At 37.9% G+C, this 14,399-nt stretch overlaps 6 protein-coding genes across 7 annotated transcripts; 2 read left to right on the top strand and 4 right to left on the bottom strand.

The window, feature by feature from the left end:
* Positions 1–168: 168 nt before the first annotated feature.
* Positions 169–2,029, bottom strand: LOC130690579 (phosphatidylinositol transfer protein alpha isoform-like). The gene is made up of 9 exons (XM_057513606.2): positions 1,860–2,029; positions 1,556–1,586; positions 1,330–1,493; positions 1,173–1,272; positions 1,035–1,112; positions 810–974; positions 627–748; positions 460–550; positions 169–258 (listed from the first exon to the last, which is right to left on the bottom strand). Exons 1-9 carry the CDS (start codon positions 1,874–1,876, stop codon positions 211–213), a joined length of 816 nt encoding a protein of 271 aa, XP_057369589.1. The 5' UTR covers positions 1,877–2,029; the 3' UTR covers positions 169–210.
* Positions 2,030–3,111: 1,082 nt separating this feature from the next.
* On the top strand, positions 3,112–4,151 carry LOC130690595 (vitamin K epoxide reductase complex subunit 1-like protein 1). The gene is made up of 3 exons (XM_057513623.2): positions 3,112–3,473; positions 3,541–3,650; positions 3,710–4,151. Exons 1-3 carry the CDS (start codon positions 3,280–3,282, stop codon positions 3,967–3,969), a joined length of 564 nt encoding a protein of 187 aa, XP_057369606.1. The 5' UTR covers positions 3,112–3,279; the 3' UTR covers positions 3,970–4,151.
* A 29-nt stretch (positions 4,152–4,180) lies between these two features.
* LOC130690562 (ethanolamine kinase 1-like) lies at positions 4,181–5,979 on the bottom strand. Its single transcript, XM_057513584.2, has 6 exons — positions 5,838–5,979; positions 5,625–5,762; positions 5,283–5,560; positions 4,993–5,207; positions 4,713–4,929; positions 4,181–4,650 (listed from the first exon to the last, which is right to left on the bottom strand). The coding sequence occupies exons 1-6, from the start codon at positions 5,961–5,963 to the stop codon at positions 4,569–4,571; spliced, it is 1,056 nt and encodes a 351-aa protein (XP_057369567.1). The 5' UTR covers positions 5,964–5,979; the 3' UTR covers positions 4,181–4,568.
* Positions 5,980–6,514: 535 nt separating this feature from the next.
* On the bottom strand, positions 6,515–10,131 carry LOC130690605 (two pore channel protein 1-like). The gene is made up of 12 exons (XM_057513631.2): positions 9,958–10,131; positions 9,423–9,772; positions 9,236–9,361; positions 9,031–9,174; positions 8,797–8,966; positions 8,632–8,731; positions 8,382–8,562; positions 8,079–8,300; positions 7,728–8,010; positions 7,491–7,661; positions 7,102–7,400; positions 6,515–7,041 (listed from the first exon to the last, which is right to left on the bottom strand). The coding sequence occupies exons 1-12, from the start codon at positions 10,019–10,021 to the stop codon at positions 6,659–6,661; spliced, it is 2,493 nt and encodes an 830-aa protein (XP_057369614.1). The 5' UTR covers positions 10,022–10,131; the 3' UTR covers positions 6,515–6,658.
* A 183-nt stretch (positions 10,132–10,314) lies between these two features.
* LOC130690582 (uncharacterized) lies at positions 10,315–11,745 on the top strand. 2 transcript variants are annotated; one of them, XM_057513609.1, is made up of 6 exons: positions 10,315–10,412; positions 10,669–10,841; positions 10,900–10,997; positions 11,069–11,226; positions 11,290–11,474; positions 11,534–11,745. In XM_057513609.1, exons 2-6 carry the CDS (start codon positions 10,671–10,673, stop codon positions 11,693–11,695), a joined length of 774 nt encoding a protein of 257 aa, XP_057369592.1. In that variant the 5' UTR covers positions 10,315–10,412; positions 10,669–10,670; the 3' UTR covers positions 11,696–11,745. The 2 variants fall into 2 exon arrangements, with proteins under 2 accessions (XP_057369592.1, XP_057369593.1); XM_057513610.2 differs by having other exon boundaries at positions 10,370–10,489.
* A 112-nt stretch (positions 11,746–11,857) lies between these two features.
* On the bottom strand, positions 11,858–14,395 carry LOC130690545 (tyrosine--tRNA ligase, cytoplasmic-like). Its single transcript, XM_057513558.2, has 9 exons — positions 14,252–14,395; positions 13,843–14,079; positions 13,603–13,778; positions 13,392–13,513; positions 13,191–13,331; positions 12,941–13,126; positions 12,481–12,828; positions 12,270–12,423; positions 11,858–12,203 (listed from the first exon to the last, which is right to left on the bottom strand). Exons 2-9 carry the CDS (start codon positions 14,059–14,061, stop codon positions 11,954–11,956), a joined length of 1,596 nt encoding a protein of 531 aa, XP_057369541.1. The 5' UTR covers positions 14,062–14,079; positions 14,252–14,395; the 3' UTR covers positions 11,858–11,953.
* Positions 14,396–14,399: the final 4 nt, after the last annotated feature.

Genomic DNA, 14,399 nt, shown 5'->3' with positions numbered 1-14,399 from the left:
ACGTTTATGGATCCCCTATCTTGTAAACGCTGACTTGAACTCCAACCAAACATAAATAGATTTGGTAATGGAACGTAAAACAGATGGAGATAGATGCAAAAAAAAACAACAGAGACAGAAGAAGTAAGAAGTTCCACGAGACGGGAGGTAATCTTTCCGTAACACTTGCCGCTCGCCGTGTGCACTATTCGGAGGCAGAGAGCGGAAGGATCAATCCGAATCAGCTTTCATTCCACGCACTGTTCCTTGATTGCGTTGCTACAAGAATATTTAAAAAAAACGGGGAAAAAAGGCGAAAAGTAAATCAATATTCGAAACCTGCGCATGATTCACAGAAACTTCGATTCGGCTCGCCTCCCTCAAGGCCGCCACTTCTTAAAGAGATCATACATTGATTTCTTTCGAGGCCGTTCAGCACAAGCAATAAAAGATTTAAACAAAAAAAAACCTTAGTCTTACCCTATCTAGTTCTTCCCTTGTTTCGTCTTCCAAGCGCCTAATATCTGCCATGGTCATTCCATGCCATCGGTCAAGCCAACAAAAGACTTGCCTAAACAATTTTGATAAGGCAAACCAAAGATAAGAATTATTTTGAAAGGTCAGATCAGTAACTAAGATACAGGTACCGATGGAAATTGGTGAAGAGTCGTCTTTCTGCTTTCATGATGAAACTTTCGACTCTTGTCTGAAGACCGAACCATTTAAATTCGGCAGTGACTAGCTTGTAACAGGTCATAACCGGATCAACCTTGGGCGTGAAAAGATATTTCGCTTTTAATCGGTGTTAAGGAATCTTTTAATAAATTTACTGTGTCCTGCCATTTGCCGACTAGAGGTCCTCTTCCAGTCTTTTGCGATTTGAATTTGGTAGGATCTTCAAGAGGCTTATAATCAGTGGACTGTATGAGATCGTTTGCAATATCGATCATAACTACTTCACGGACTTTCAATTTTTCAGGCGGCAACTCGTGGATCTAGATAATACAAAAAAACATAATAAAACGCGTATGGTGGGACTAGATATAACGGCTTACGTTCTCTGATATGCCTTTATCGGCATAGTGCATTGTTTCAATGACGATATAAAAATTTTCTTTCATATAGCCAGGATTCTGCCAAGTATAGAAGATGTTACAAATAAAAGAATGGTTATAGAATTTTACCAAACTTACTGAAATTACTGTCCTACAATATGGATATGCGTTCCAAGCTTCTTCGTGAATTTCTAATGCTCCTTTAGGAGCAAGCATTCTGATGAAAGCTGGCACTTTGCTATATAATTTTATAGAATGTATTAGAATGAATTTTGCTTGAGTATAAATTTCTTACCTTGCTAAATGGTAAATCTTGTAGGTGTACTGCCCTTTGCTGAACCTGCCACCCAGAAGAGGTTTCCCATCAAATGGTTCATTCTTTAGCACTTCAATTCCTTCTCCTCCACCTGTGTTGTTCTTTGACTCTTCTGCCACAGCGAAGAGTTGGCCAACTTGGTACTACACTCGACAAACAAAACTTGGTTAAATAGCTCCTTAACATCAGTTCAGTTTCAGCTCACCTCTTCTACTGTTACTGGCATCACCACCCGACTAAATTGAAAAGGATCATGATTAGTTAGTTTAGCATATGTTAATTGTAATATACAAAAATTCAGTAATTTTCAGTAAATTTAAATACTTCAGTCCAGAGATTTAATTAGTGGAATACATAGTTTGATAAAACTTATTGTGGAAATTCGAAACCGAACCACCATGCATGTCAGAGTCGGTAAATTATTAATTTCACAACTTATCACGTATCCGATTTTGAATAATACGCTGAAATACTCTTGTAATATGTAAAACCATCTTATTGGAACTTACAATTCCTTGATGAACATTTTCTTCCGTTGATAGGGATGAATAAAAAATATAGATTCGGGCAGCAGAAGCCAGACTATGGTCCGGTGACCTAAACTCCTCGCACAGACTGTATAGAAGACGAAAGGCCTAACAGTTGCTAAAGGCTGACAGTTCGCACCGACTGGGAGCCGATGACACAACAGCTACAGGGATGAGAAACGTTACAGTATGCCAAGGTTGAAACAGGAGGGCTGGCTGCCTCGTGTGGCCAATGTACAGTACTAACACGACCCTGCGTAGCAAATGTTGTAAAACTTCACAATACTATAGTATAATTTGAAGGTTATCGCAATACATTTTATCTTAAATTTGACCCTAACCTAACTAACATTAGTTTTGACCGATTTTCTACAGTTTTAGTACCAATTAACTGTTTTCATTACTCCCATCCACAGTTCTTTTATTTTGCATACTTTTTATTGGTAGATTTTACGAGATCAGGGACGAATATAGGCAAATATGCAAAAATGACAAAAGCGGAAAATTAATATTCCTTAGGCTTGAAATGACAGGTTTACACAAACCTTTGTTTAATCTAATCATAATACTGGTCAGTTTGAAAAACCTAGTACCATAGATGGCCACGCTGTTCTCTGCTGTGGTTTCGTTCCACACGATCTCGCGAACAAAATGTCTAGAAAGGAGTTTCTTATCCCTAAAGTTTCGTGATGACGTCAAAGCAACTCCCTCTTTCTTGATCGTTCACTTGGACATTGCCAAATCTCTTATTTTGGACATATTAAGAAAAATTTCTGTTGTTTAGTCTAAATGGGTCGTTGATATTTATTTAAGTTAAATAATAGATTTTGTCTTGTCATATTGCCATGTTAATCAAGTTTGCTTAACTCGTGCCCCACATAATATTTAAGTGTTACTAAAGATCGAAATGGGCCTTCAATTACGACTGCAAATCACGGAACATTAATGGTTAGGATCGATTATTGATCGAATACCAATGGGATCAATATGAACAAATTCCACAAATAGTGTCATTGCTATGACGGAGATCGATGACTGAAGCAGAGAACTCGTTCGCACCAACATTTCAAATCAATTTGAGTGTGATCCAAGATTTGTATCTGTGTCGGTTAAACCACACACGTTTCGTCACCATTGCCGGCTGAAGCGTAAAAATAGATTCGCCGGCTTTTTCGCGACACCTAGTGCCCATCTGGAGCACTAGTAATTATCTTCTTACGGAATACTCCTATTTTGACACATACCGTCCGCAGGCAGCATATCCAAGAAGAGTACAAGAGTACCTCGAGAAAGGAGAGTGGAACGAACTGATGTAGCTATTAGTTAGTCTGGTAGGACGATTATCACATCCCGATCGTGTTGAAGTTACAGCTCTTCAGAGAATTGTTTTCTTTGTGGCATCATGGTGTCTGCTGCAACCGTCATCTTGAACAAGCTTCGACGACTCCGTTCCTGTTTTGCTTTCTTCTGTTTTGTTGGAATAGCCCTTTCTTCCTATGCTTTTTATGTCGAAACAAAAAAAGAACATGATGATTCCTACGTGGCCATGTGTGACATTAGTGAATCCATGAGCTGTACTAAAGTGTTTTCATCCAAGTATTACCTTTTAATTCCTTTTTTCCTACTTACAGTATGATTCATAATGGTTTCTAACATTTTCTAGGTATGGCAAAGGATTTGGATTGCTCCAGTATGTCCTTGATGAAAACTCACCTCTTATCCAACCCAATCCTGTTTATGGTGCTATTTTTTATGGTCTGGTTTTATTATTAGGTATTTCTCATAAAGTTTGAGCTTATTTAGCAATGTCTTAACTTCTTTTTATTTTACAGGACTTGGGAATTATTTGTTTCTGGCAAAAGTTCAGATGTTGCTGTGTATCATGGCAAATTTAGGGTCTGTTTATCTTGGCTACATTCTCTATTTTGTTCTTGAGGATATCTGTGTTGTCTGTATTTCAACTTACTTTGTGAATTTTGTTTTGCTGATTGTGACACTCCTCCGCATTTCAAAATTGAAACAACTCAGCTTGGAAACTGGTGGGCCAATCCTTCAAACAGGAGGATTTAACAAAACCAAGAAAAGAGTATGAGGTCTTTCAGTCTCAACAGTTATACTCAATGGCCAAAAGGGTTGTGCTATACAAATTAGGTATGGGGGAAATTTTGATAAATGCACTGTTTCTGGTTCTCATTGTTCAGGTGCTCTTTTGTCATTCCTTAGTTGTGTTGTGATTTGGTTCAGAGCTATAATATAATATATTTAAAATGCTAATGTACCTCAATTTAACTTTACCTTATTCAATAATTGATAGCTCTGTAGCTGTCAGGAAAGAATTGTAAAAACTTGCACATCACTCTGTTTACAGCATGGTTAAATCACTTAGGACATAGATGTTTGCAAAGATATTAGATGGTGAATCAAGAATAAATAAGTATCTTGTAACATAATTTGAAAGGCCCCATAACTAACAAAAGGTATTGGAGTGAATAGTACCTTCCAGTAAAAAGCTGGGTCTCACAAGGCCGAACCATTATGATTCCTAGCAATGCACCCTTTGCACCATAACATATTATTTATTGCATTCAATAAACTTCTTCATCCAGAACCCAATTATATGACGAAAAACCTGCCAATCGAGTAAATACTAAATTTGCGAGGCAACCTTAATGGCTCAAGGCAGCCAGAAAATTAATCGAGCGACTCAACCAAGTTGAAGGGGAGTAGAATGCGTTTTATTCGGTAGTATTCGTCGAATCTTGAAACTGAATACCTACAGTGTAAAAACGAACACTAAAAGTTGTTTGTATTTACCTTTAAAGCTATTTATATTACCCCACGAAGTCGAAATCCAAAGTCGAATGTGTTGCCTGATAAACGCCCCACGTTCCACAAAAGAAATGGCTGGCAAGACGAAAATGTTCAATTTCGTCCATTACTTGTTGCAATTTCTTTTCTTCCACGTGCTGAATATTGTCAAAGACCCTCAGATAAGCCTGCAGCCATTCGCGCCGAAAATTTTCATTTGGGTACGACGACCAGCTACTACCACCTTTCTTGGTAATGGTAAATTTTAGTGGCAAAAGTCAAAGTGTTTTAAATAGAAGGGCTATACCTGAAAATTCATTGAAATGGTTGGCAATATCATACGATCGATAATTCGGCCCGGCATATTCAAAATCAATAAAATGTACAGTTTTCGATTTCTCATCGTAAAGGACGTTGGCTAAAAGCAAGTCGTTGTGGCACAAGACCAATGGACTGTTGAATTTCTCCAAATGTGATTTCAGCCATTCCAGCTCTTCTATCAGCTTTGATTTAGATGGTAAACTATAATAACAGGAAGGAAAAGTATATAAATACTGGTTTATCTGCTTAACTTATTGTGCCATAACACTTCAATACCTTTGCTTTTTGATTAAGTTGGTCAGTTTCTCTTCACAACCTGAAACTATAAAACATTTTATTTTATCCCAAAGAATGGCTCTATCTATTCCATCAGAAAAAGTCTTGTACACAGGAAGCTGCAAATGAATTTCAGCCATTTTCTGGGCAACTAGAGGATAAATGTTGGGATCATAGCATGATTTTTCATCTAATGTTCTACCAACCAAGTATTGGTAGATTAACCCATTAGTAAAAGCTGCATAAATTTTAGACGAAAGGCCTAAAGGGTAGAGAAGCTGTTTTAGGATCATTAGAATGTGAAATTTTACAACCACGAATGAGTTAATTATTCTATAATACCTGCATTATTTTTATTTCATTTTCGCGATCTATAACTTGTTCGGTATTTTCTCCATACACACGAACTAAAATCGTGTCAGAATGATCGTCATTCTGGTAAACTCCAATTAATTGGTTGGTTATTCCGCCAATGAATATCTAGTTACGTATTCACGTATAAAAACAATGGCTTGCCTGAATATTGTTTTCGTCTTCACAATGAGGAACTCTCACCTGGAATTTCATTTTGTCGAACGACCATTCGGACCGTAGCTGCTTTACAACTTCGAAGGCTCCACCGACTAAATTAGTCCTTTGAACAATTAATTCAAATTTCTGATATGAACATTTCGACGACATTTCAGGTCAACGATGGATTTCAAACGGAAGCGTACTACGGGCAGAGAAACCTTTTCTCGGTCCTCTTTCCCAGGAATGATTGAAAACGAAAAGGAGGATTATAAAATAGATTAGTTGTAAATCTATTCTATTACACTGCAAAAAATATATATCTATTACCTAAAACGATAAAAACACACAAATATGATTAGTAAAATTGGCGTGGAAAATAATAAAAAAGAAATGTAAATAAAAATAAGAAAACTTAAAAAAACTACACATTTAGGGGTATTTAAATATTTTATTTATATTCGTTACTAACTGGGTTTGGTCTTAGTAGGCATACGTGGTATTTAATGCTAAATAATCATAAATATTTAACGAATGCGAAACATTACTAGACAGTCATTCATTTCACTTGTGATTTCTTTTTGATTTGGACTGAGAATAATAAACTTTTTTTCCAGTTTCAATGAAACGATTCACCCTATTACAGAACTATTCCAAAAAAAAGACTGTGGTTTCTTGAAACTGCAGGTGTGCGACCTATGCGCGTTGAGTCTATGATCGTTTTGTTTGTTTGTTTTTGTCTTTTTGAAGAATTCATAACGGAAATAGAAAATAGTTGATTCGTAATCTAAAAATATATGACATAAAAAAAGGAGGATGGAAACGTGACTGGGTTGTAAAGGCGCTGGAGGTTTCTCTTGACAATCTTAATCGCTGAGAATTTCTCCAGAGCCACGATGCTGTCTCTGACGAATTTCTACCCGTTTCAAAGGAGAGTTTCTTGGCTGTTGCTGTTTTTCTTCTTGATCGGCTTGCTTCATCCACCAGGATATTTCATCCTTGTACATAAAACTTAGAAGAACATCCTTTGTTCGCCGACGGAAACCCGTGAATGTTACTGATATAGGACGAATCCCCGGCAAATCCGATGTAGCTTCGTCCAGAGTGCGGAAGGGTTCTTGTTTGCGCAATCGGGCAAACCAATTGCACCATGCCTTTTCCTTCGACAATTCTTCCGCAGATTCGACTGCAAGAAGCCGTTCATATTCTTCAGAATTCAGGGTAACGGTTTTCTCAACTAAACGTTTTTCTATAGATTAAAGTGAAAGAATTATGGTCTATTTCATCATATTTAAGCGAAATTTCTTACCGTCATCTTTAGTCATTTTTTCTTTGTATGAAATGCGAAACATAAATCCGTCAAGAACGGAAGCAACAACAATGGACAGTAACATCATTATAGTAAGGTAAAAGCACATAAAATATATGCGGCTCCATTGAGTGGTAGTGACCGCATATCCTTCCATTATGACGTACCAGTTATTAATAACCGTTAGTTCGAAAAGCGTCACATAGGATGAAATAACATTCTCGAAAGTATTTAGGTAATAGTAGCCGTTCGACGATGATCCATTTTCATAGCGAAAATTAGCTTCAACAGTTGAATTCCTAGGTAAAAACCATTTAGAATTAAAAAAAACATTGTAATAAAAACACCAAGAATAATACGTGATGTATAATCTCGTAATAAAACCTTACTTGCAACAATTGGTTAGGTCATATTCTGCAAATAGTTCCATTCCAACAATCGAATAGGCGTAATAAAGAATGAGGAAAACTATACCGGCGCACAGTAGTCTTTGGCCTAAAATAAATATCGTCCCAAAGACATCTCGATATCGCTTACGTAGCTTGAAAACACGTAAAATCCTAAAAGTAATAACTGCAAAATGACGCTGCTTTTGAATTATCTGTTTGCACAAAACTGTTTTTTACCGCAAATGCCTTGCTACCACAAGGAATGACCAGTGACCAAGAATTTCGGCCGCTAACCCAATCAAAGAAACTCCTGTCACGGCGAAGTCGAAGCAGTTCCAGCCAGAGGAGAAGTACACGTGGAAGCCCATGCCAAACATTTTTAGGCTTGCTTCAAGTGCATAGAAAGACACAAAGGCGTAGGTTTCCCAAGTAACACCTAGTTCAAGCGGGTTACTCATATGCACCGATATAGCTGCAGTTCTCGTTAACATCAGGATTCCCCCCAGGAAAATCACCAGGGCTTCGAACGACAAACAAAAGTAGAAAGAATAATCAATGAAAGCTGAACGTGTAAACATTGAAACTCACAGACGAAATAGTCGAAAAAAGTCCAGGTAACCAGCCGATGTACTTGCTGGGCGATATTGGCCAATGTACGAGAACGAAGCCGGGAAAACCAAAACGGTTCCTCATCTCTTATCCGCCATTTCATATCCAACACATCGTAAATATGATAGAATTCATCCACCTTAATTATTCCGGAATCCGATGTGTTTAGGAGACGGAACATCAGATACACTTCCCTGTAGGCTACAAAAAAATTTAAATTTTACAATATTAATTTGCTGCACTAATAAAAAATTATTAAGAAATAAATGCTCTGATATATACTTCGAGATGGATCAACATTGCGCAGGAGACCACGGAAGTGTTGCAGTGTAACGCCCATTCTATTGCTCCGACTAAGCAACAGACGGAAAGCATGTTGTGCCGCTTTGCGTCTATGCAGCAATAACTGTTGAAACTTGTTTTTCTCCATACTCGAAAAAGATGCATAGACAGCCGCAAGTAACTGGAAATTTGCAACATTACTATTTAGTTTTTTTTTTATCTTACATTAGATAGAAGTAAAAATACTCACCAGATTCATCAGAAAGTACAGAACAATGGATAGATATGTGATGAAAAAAACAGATGACCAACGGGTCACCGCATAGGACGGCATCATCACATCAGGAAAACTGTCAAGGAATAATGTGATTTGTTTACAGTAATGTATGAATAGAAACTCTTAATCGATTATTACTTAGCCGTGGTTAAAAGTATGAAAAGCGAAATGAAGGCTTGTTGTAAGGTACTGAAATATGGATCGTTTACGTTCGAGCTGAAAATATAAAAACCTAAAACACTGTAGAATAAAATTACGAATAGTAGTAGGCCCAACATATCAATTGCGGGAGGCATTGATTGCAAAACCTGCACAATGTATACCAATTTCATAAGCATGAGCAATTTTTATAGGTATACTGATGAATTTTACCTGCCGTAGATATCTACGGACTCCACCAAAGTGGTGATTATCTAGAAGGAAGATGGGTCGGAGAGCGCGAGTAACCCTAAAGTGCGAACTTTGCCGGACGAGAACCACAATAGATTCAGCAATCATTATTAAGAGCGTCAGCGCCTATAAATAATTTTTTTTCTAGTAGAAATTTATCTGTTCATTTAACAGGCTTAAGACTTACCTTAACCATGGATCTAGGGTGGTGAATAAATATCTTGAATCCAACCCATCGAAATTTCATAATCAACTCCACACTTACAATGACCAGAGCCATGAGTTCCATACTACTATGTACACCTACTGGTAGCTAGATTTTAAGATAATATTTTTAAATGTATCAAGCCCAATACAAGGATAACAAAACTTACCCGGAAGAGGGGATTAGCTGGTCTCTCTGTGAATGTCAGCAAGATGAGCAACAAGGAAGCAGCAAAATCTAGGGCATAATACCACTTGTTGTGGACAAGCAAATATGCAGGAAGTGCTTCATGGCAGTGTGGATGAGAAGTTAGCTTGTCATTGTTAGCCCCCTCTTCTAGGAATATGGCTGCTTCTCGATAATTCAGTTCCCAGCTTTTATTGACTTCATCTAATGGAAGACTCTCAATTGCTGGGAATGAGTGGAGCTCAGTGAACTGTAACTGTACTGTTGATTCCCGCACAGTGCTTGCAGTCCTTGCCGTGTTTCCTACTTCTAATGGCACATCTCCTTGTTCAGCTGTATACAAATAATACAAACACTGATAATGACTGATCCGAAAGTCCAACGTGTTTTCATTGATATACATTAAAATAACGAACTGCTGTAATATCTGAACTGGTTATGTCTGGTTAAAAAACCGCGCAATTTTTCCCTTAAATTTTTCCTTTTAGAGAATTAAAGAATAGAGTTTAAACAGTTACCTTCTTCCATAATTTGTATTTGAATACCCTCTTGCTCAGTGGGCATCTGATCATCTTCTCCCATCCTGGCGACGCGTGATAATGGGTGAATAAAACTTAATTAATGAAATAAAATAAAATATCGAGGGGTTTGAGTTGTAAACACACCACAGACAAGTATCAATATGAAGTTAACTTAGGCCACCTGTGCCAAATCATATATTTTAAACACAAATATTTTGTAACTATTAAAAGAGTTCACAGTTAACCGTGAAAAACATTTATGTAATATTAATTTTTTTAAAAGCTAAATATAACTTATTGATATATTTACAAATTTCAATACAAGAAAATTTTGCGAAGTTTACGCCGATTGGCAGGCAAACCCAAATTATTCTTTTGATCTTGCAACGCAGCTGTTGCTAGAAGTCCTATTTCCACTCCTCTGTCTTGTTTTTTTCCAGCAAATTTGGAAGGTAGGTTGATTTTCGTATCTCAATTCTTCGGAGACATCCAAATCTGTCGTTAAATTATATTATCCTTAGTGAAATTGGTAAATTTTCCTGTTTGAAACATAGATTCAAATGTGCCCATTTAGTTTAGTATTTGAAGTTTCGTAACTCGACAAAGTTAAGACACATTGGTTCACTTGCCTGACCGCTGTCATATTTTTCTTACCTTTGTATCTACATTGTTAAATCACTCTCTTAATATCTATTTTTAATCATATAGCAATGGAGGTCTCCAAGAAGAAGCCAGCTGCAGGCGTACCGGCTGCCAAAGAGCCAGCCCCTACTTTGGCGAGCGGAAAATACACATTCTCCAAAGCTGAAGCTCTTCGCCGCTATCTCTCGAGAAAGCAGGCAAGGTCCGGAAAAAGAGTTTCCAAAGCCAAGCGCGACGAGGTTTGTATTGTTTTTACCTCTGTTAAAATAAAATATAATGCTTGATTTTCTTGTGTAGCAAAAGAAGAAGCCCAAATTTGTTGAGAAGCCATTCAACAAGGGTACCAGGATTGTTAGCTTGAAGAAGAGACCCAACAACTATCCCTGCAAAAACCAGTAATTGTTTCAAATGTCTCATTGTTCGAACACAAATTTGAATAGCTGTTATTGTTTTCCTCTTTCCTTAGCTCAAAGCCCAGGTCCAAAGTTCCCAAGAAGGTTGGAGCCCCCAAGGTACGCAAGTCCCTTCAGCCTGGTACCATCCTCATTCTCTTGGCTGGAATCCATCGAGGAAAGCGTGTTGTGCTTCTCAAGGCCTTGAAATCTGGACTTCTGCTTGTTACTGGTACATATATTTAACATGTAAATTTTGAAATTTGATTTTATAGTTAGTTTTTGGAATTTACAGGACCATACAAGATAAACCGCGTCCCCATCCGTCGTGTCCACCAGAAGTTCGTGATTGCCACAAGCACCCGGCTTAACATCGAAAGTGTCAAGATTCCCGACACAATCAACGATGCTTACTTCCGCCGCATTCGCGAAAAACGCGCCAAGAAAGCTGAGGGTGATATCTTCGCTAAGAAGAAGAAGGTATTTGTTTTGTGTTTCAGTGCTGGCCATGATAATAATTCATTTATTATTAAATTCAGACCTACAAGGTCTCGGCCACTCGCAAAGCTGACCAGATAACGGTCGACAAACAACTCCTCCGGGCTATTAGACCTCATCCCGACAGAAAAATCCTCTTGAATTACTTGAAGTCGCGTTTTGGTTTGTCCACCGGCCAATATCCCCACACGCTTAAATTTTAAAAAGTTGATTGCGTGTGTTTGGACAGTCAATAAAAAATTTGGCGTCGAAATATTTCTTTTATTTTATTAAATTAATCGGAATATAAAAAAAAAACTTATATATTAAATACCCTCCAGAACTAAAATTGAGATCAGACTTATCTTTTACTTGATGTATGTGGATTTTATAATTCACACAGATGTATTAATTTTCCTCCCCCAGAAAATTGAACATCCTTTAAATTCAGCATTCAAATAATAATTAATATTTAATGCACTTCATTTGATGGGAACACTTTTCAAAGTTTTTGCTGTGACGGGACCGTGTGGGGTTAGCAAAGAATTACCCTGCCATTCAGCATTTCCACTGGCGCTTACACGAAAATCTTCTTGAAGTTTTTCCCATACCTTTTTCTTTGGATTGAGCACAGCGTCTGGTTCACCAGTCTCATAACCTTCCACCAACACTCGATCTCCCGGCTGGCTGCCGGTGGGTACATCAAGTGGTTCACATTGCCGAGGTTCATCACTATACAGAATTTGTGTATCCCATTAATGATCACTCGGATATTAAACATTTAAACAAATAACCTACCTGGATGCACAAAGAACCATTCCTGCTGATTCAATACCTCTCATCTTGGCAGGTTTCAAGTTGGTCAGCACTATAACCATTCGGTTGAGCATCTCTGATTGAGGTACGAAATTAACAAGGCCGCTGACAATTGTACGGGGGCCGGAAGATTCACCTTTTCAGTCAAATATGAATTAATAATTCTTACGATTCCAAAGTTCAATGTTTATACCCAGATCAATTTTTTCAACATAAAGAGTTTCTGCTTCCGGATGTTTATTAACCTCGACGATCTTTCCCACTCGGATGTCGAGACGATGAGGCGCCACAACATCGTCAGTAGCAGCAGCTGTCTTAGACACCTTCGCCGGAGGAGGATAAGCATCTTTGACTAATTTCACCAGCTCAGGGGCTTCAAAGATTTTTCGAATCGGCTCTAACAAAGCATTAAGGCGCACTTCAACTGCTGCTTTCAAATCACCCGGATGAAGCAGTGCTTGGGAAAAGTCAGACTCCATCTGCTCATAGGTAGTATATTCAACGTCACCACCATTGTCTGCACCACGTTGAATAAGGAATCCTAATGCGGAGGCAGAGAATATTTATATTTAATCGCTTGTAGGAAGCCGGGAATCGGTAATTTGACCGTGATATTATGTGAATTCTAAGACGGTGGTTTTCGTCAATGTTACCTTCACCAGCGTTCAGCAGTGGAAACAAAACATATTTCGCAAATGCCAACACGCCGTTGTTTTCAACTTTTCCTGGCTCGCAGAAAGCCTTCTTCATCTTCTTTTTAACACTAGCGGCCGAATCGAGCAAGTCAATTTTACTGTCTTCCTCGGATGACGACATTTTGGCTCCAGTAAGGCCAGGAACTGCGATAACAAATGAACTAGTTTTCATCAAATATCTAGAATAAACTGCTCTGACATTGCCTACTCATTGGATTCATGAGGTGGGCACGTTTAGAATATCCTAACTGGGGCAAGTATTTGTCCGCATATGTAAAAATTTTCCTCTGATCCACACCTCCAAATTGTGCGTCTACCTTCAAGTATTCCTCATCTAATGCTTGTAAACCTAGTGGAGAATAGAAGTTATCAATAATATTTACATTGAATAGTGTTGAAGACACATTACCAGGATACATTAATCCAGAGAGCAAAGGATTGCCTACTTGCTTCACTACTTCTGCTCCAGCTTTCTTGGCATCATGCTCAGTGACCAATGAAGATAACCTGTACATGTCTAAGGTGTATTCCCTGATGTAAATGAATAAAAAAATGGGAGTAATCAGCACCAATTATTAAACACACCAAAATTTTTCTACTTAAAATGAACTGTTGCTTACTTGCTTAATTGATATTCAGACCCTTTAATAAACTTGAGCTTTTCAAGTGGAACTTTCAAGGAAGTAAGCATTGCTTTAATGGCATGTTCATAGTATTGAGTACGAAGAGCAAGTAGTTCCCAAGGTGCTTTCATATTGTCAAGATAGGCATGAAGGTCAGCAAACAAAATAGTGACCTGGAAGACAAAATAGCTTGTAAGTAAAATGTTGAAACCTCTGTTGCAAATTATATTATCTAACCTCACATCCAGCTTTTAGAAAATCACCAATTTTACTCATTGGCAGGAAATAAGCTACATGGGGCTTCCCAGTTGTGGCTGTTCCCCAATATAGCTTTAGATCTCGTTTGGCAAGAATTTCGGTAATCTTTTCTTCACCAAGAACCTCTTGTAGGTTCCGAGTTATCAAATGTTTCTTTTCTGATGGTGTCATAATAGCCTTTGTGTCCAGGGAGCCCATTTTTTCTTCTGAAGTAATCTACAAAAACATCAATATTAGTCAAAGTATGTAAAACTGTTAGATACAGAAACTGAGAGTAGACACATTGTGTCTTGCAGTCATTGATATATTTGAACGATAACGGGTAATGACTGACAAAACTTCGGCTTTGATTTAATTAACTTGACAGCTGACAAATACCAATACATACCTCTGAAATCTTAATCCAAAAGTATTTATGAAAATTCGATGGCGTAGGGTCAACCTGATCTGTTGCAATACGGTTACAACTTACAACATGTGGCGTGACACAAACAGAGGAACTAAAGGAAGTGAAGGGTGAACGACATTTCTGCCGT

Source organism: Daphnia carinata, chromosome 6, assembly GCF_022539665.2.
Source record: "Daphnia carinata strain CSIRO-1 chromosome 6, CSIRO_AGI_Dcar_HiC_V3, whole genome shotgun sequence".
Classification (NCBI taxonomy): Eukaryota; Metazoa; Arthropoda; class Branchiopoda; order Diplostraca; family Daphniidae; genus Daphnia; species Daphnia carinata.
The sequence above is the reverse complement of the archived record's forward strand: the minus strand, read 5'-3'. Positions and strand labels throughout refer to the sequence as shown.

Coding starts and splice junctions, on each gene's coding strand:
- LOC130690579 (XM_057513606.2), bottom strand. Junction 1,494..1,555: donor TGCCAGTAACAGTAGAAGAG/GTGAGCTGAAAC, acceptor TGTCGAGTGTAG/TACCAAGTTGGCCAACTCTT. Junction 551..626: donor CTCTTCACCAATTTCCATCG/GTACCTGTATCT, acceptor AAAATTGTTTAG/GCAAGTCTTTTGTTGGCTTG.
- LOC130690595 (XM_057513623.2), top strand. CDS start 3,280: ATGGTGTCTGCTGCAACCGTCATCTTGAACAAGCTTCGACGACTCCGT. Junction 3,474..3,540: donor ACTAAAGTGTTTTCATCCAA/GTATTACCTTTT, acceptor AACATTTTCTAG/GTATGGCAAAGGATTTGGAT. Junction 3,651..3,709: donor TGGTCTGGTTTTATTATTAG/GTATTTCTCATA, acceptor TTTATTTTACAG/GACTTGGGAATTATTTGTTT.
- LOC130690562 (XM_057513584.2), bottom strand. CDS start 5,963: ATGTCGTCGAAATGTTCATATCAGAAATTTGAATTAATTGTTCAAAGG. Junction 5,561..5,624: donor ATGAAATAAAAATAATGCAG/GTATTATAGAAT, acceptor ATCCTAAAACAG/CTTCTCTACCCTTTAGGCCT. Junction 4,651..4,712: donor TTGGATTTCGACTTCGTGGG/GTAATATAAATA, acceptor TTTACACTGTAG/GTATTCAGTTTCAAGATTCG.
- LOC130690605 (XM_057513631.2), bottom strand. CDS start 10,021: ATGGGAGAAGATGATCAGATGCCCACTGAGCAAGAGGGTATTCAAATA. Junction 8,967..9,030: donor TCCGTAGATATCTACGGCAG/GTAAAATTCATC, acceptor TACATTGTGCAG/GTTTTGCAATCAATGCCTCC. Junction 7,401..7,490: donor GACCTAACCAATTGTTGCAA/GTAAGGTTTTAT, acceptor GTTTTTACCTAG/GAATTCAACTGTTGAAGCTA.
- LOC130690582 (XM_057513609.1), top strand. CDS start 10,671: ATGGAGGTCTCCAAGAAGAAGCCAGCTGCAGGCGTACCGGCTGCCAAA. Junction 10,842..10,899: donor CCAAAGCCAAGCGCGACGAG/GTTTGTATTGTT, acceptor TTTCTTGTGTAG/CAAAAGAAGAAGCCCAAATT. Junction 11,227..11,289: donor TGGACTTCTGCTTGTTACTG/GTACATATATTT, acceptor TGGAATTTACAG/GACCATACAAGATAAACCGC.
- LOC130690545 (XM_057513558.2), bottom strand. CDS start 14,061: ATGGGCTCCCTGGACACAAAGGCTATTATGACACCATCAGAAAAGAAA. Junction 13,514..13,602: donor TCTGAATATCAATTAAGCAA/GTAAGCAACAGT, acceptor CATTTACATCAG/GGAATACACCTTAGACATGT. Junction 13,127..13,190: donor CCACCTCATGAATCCAATGA/GTAGGCAATGTC, acceptor TTGTTATCGCAG/TTCCTGGCCTTACTGGAGCC.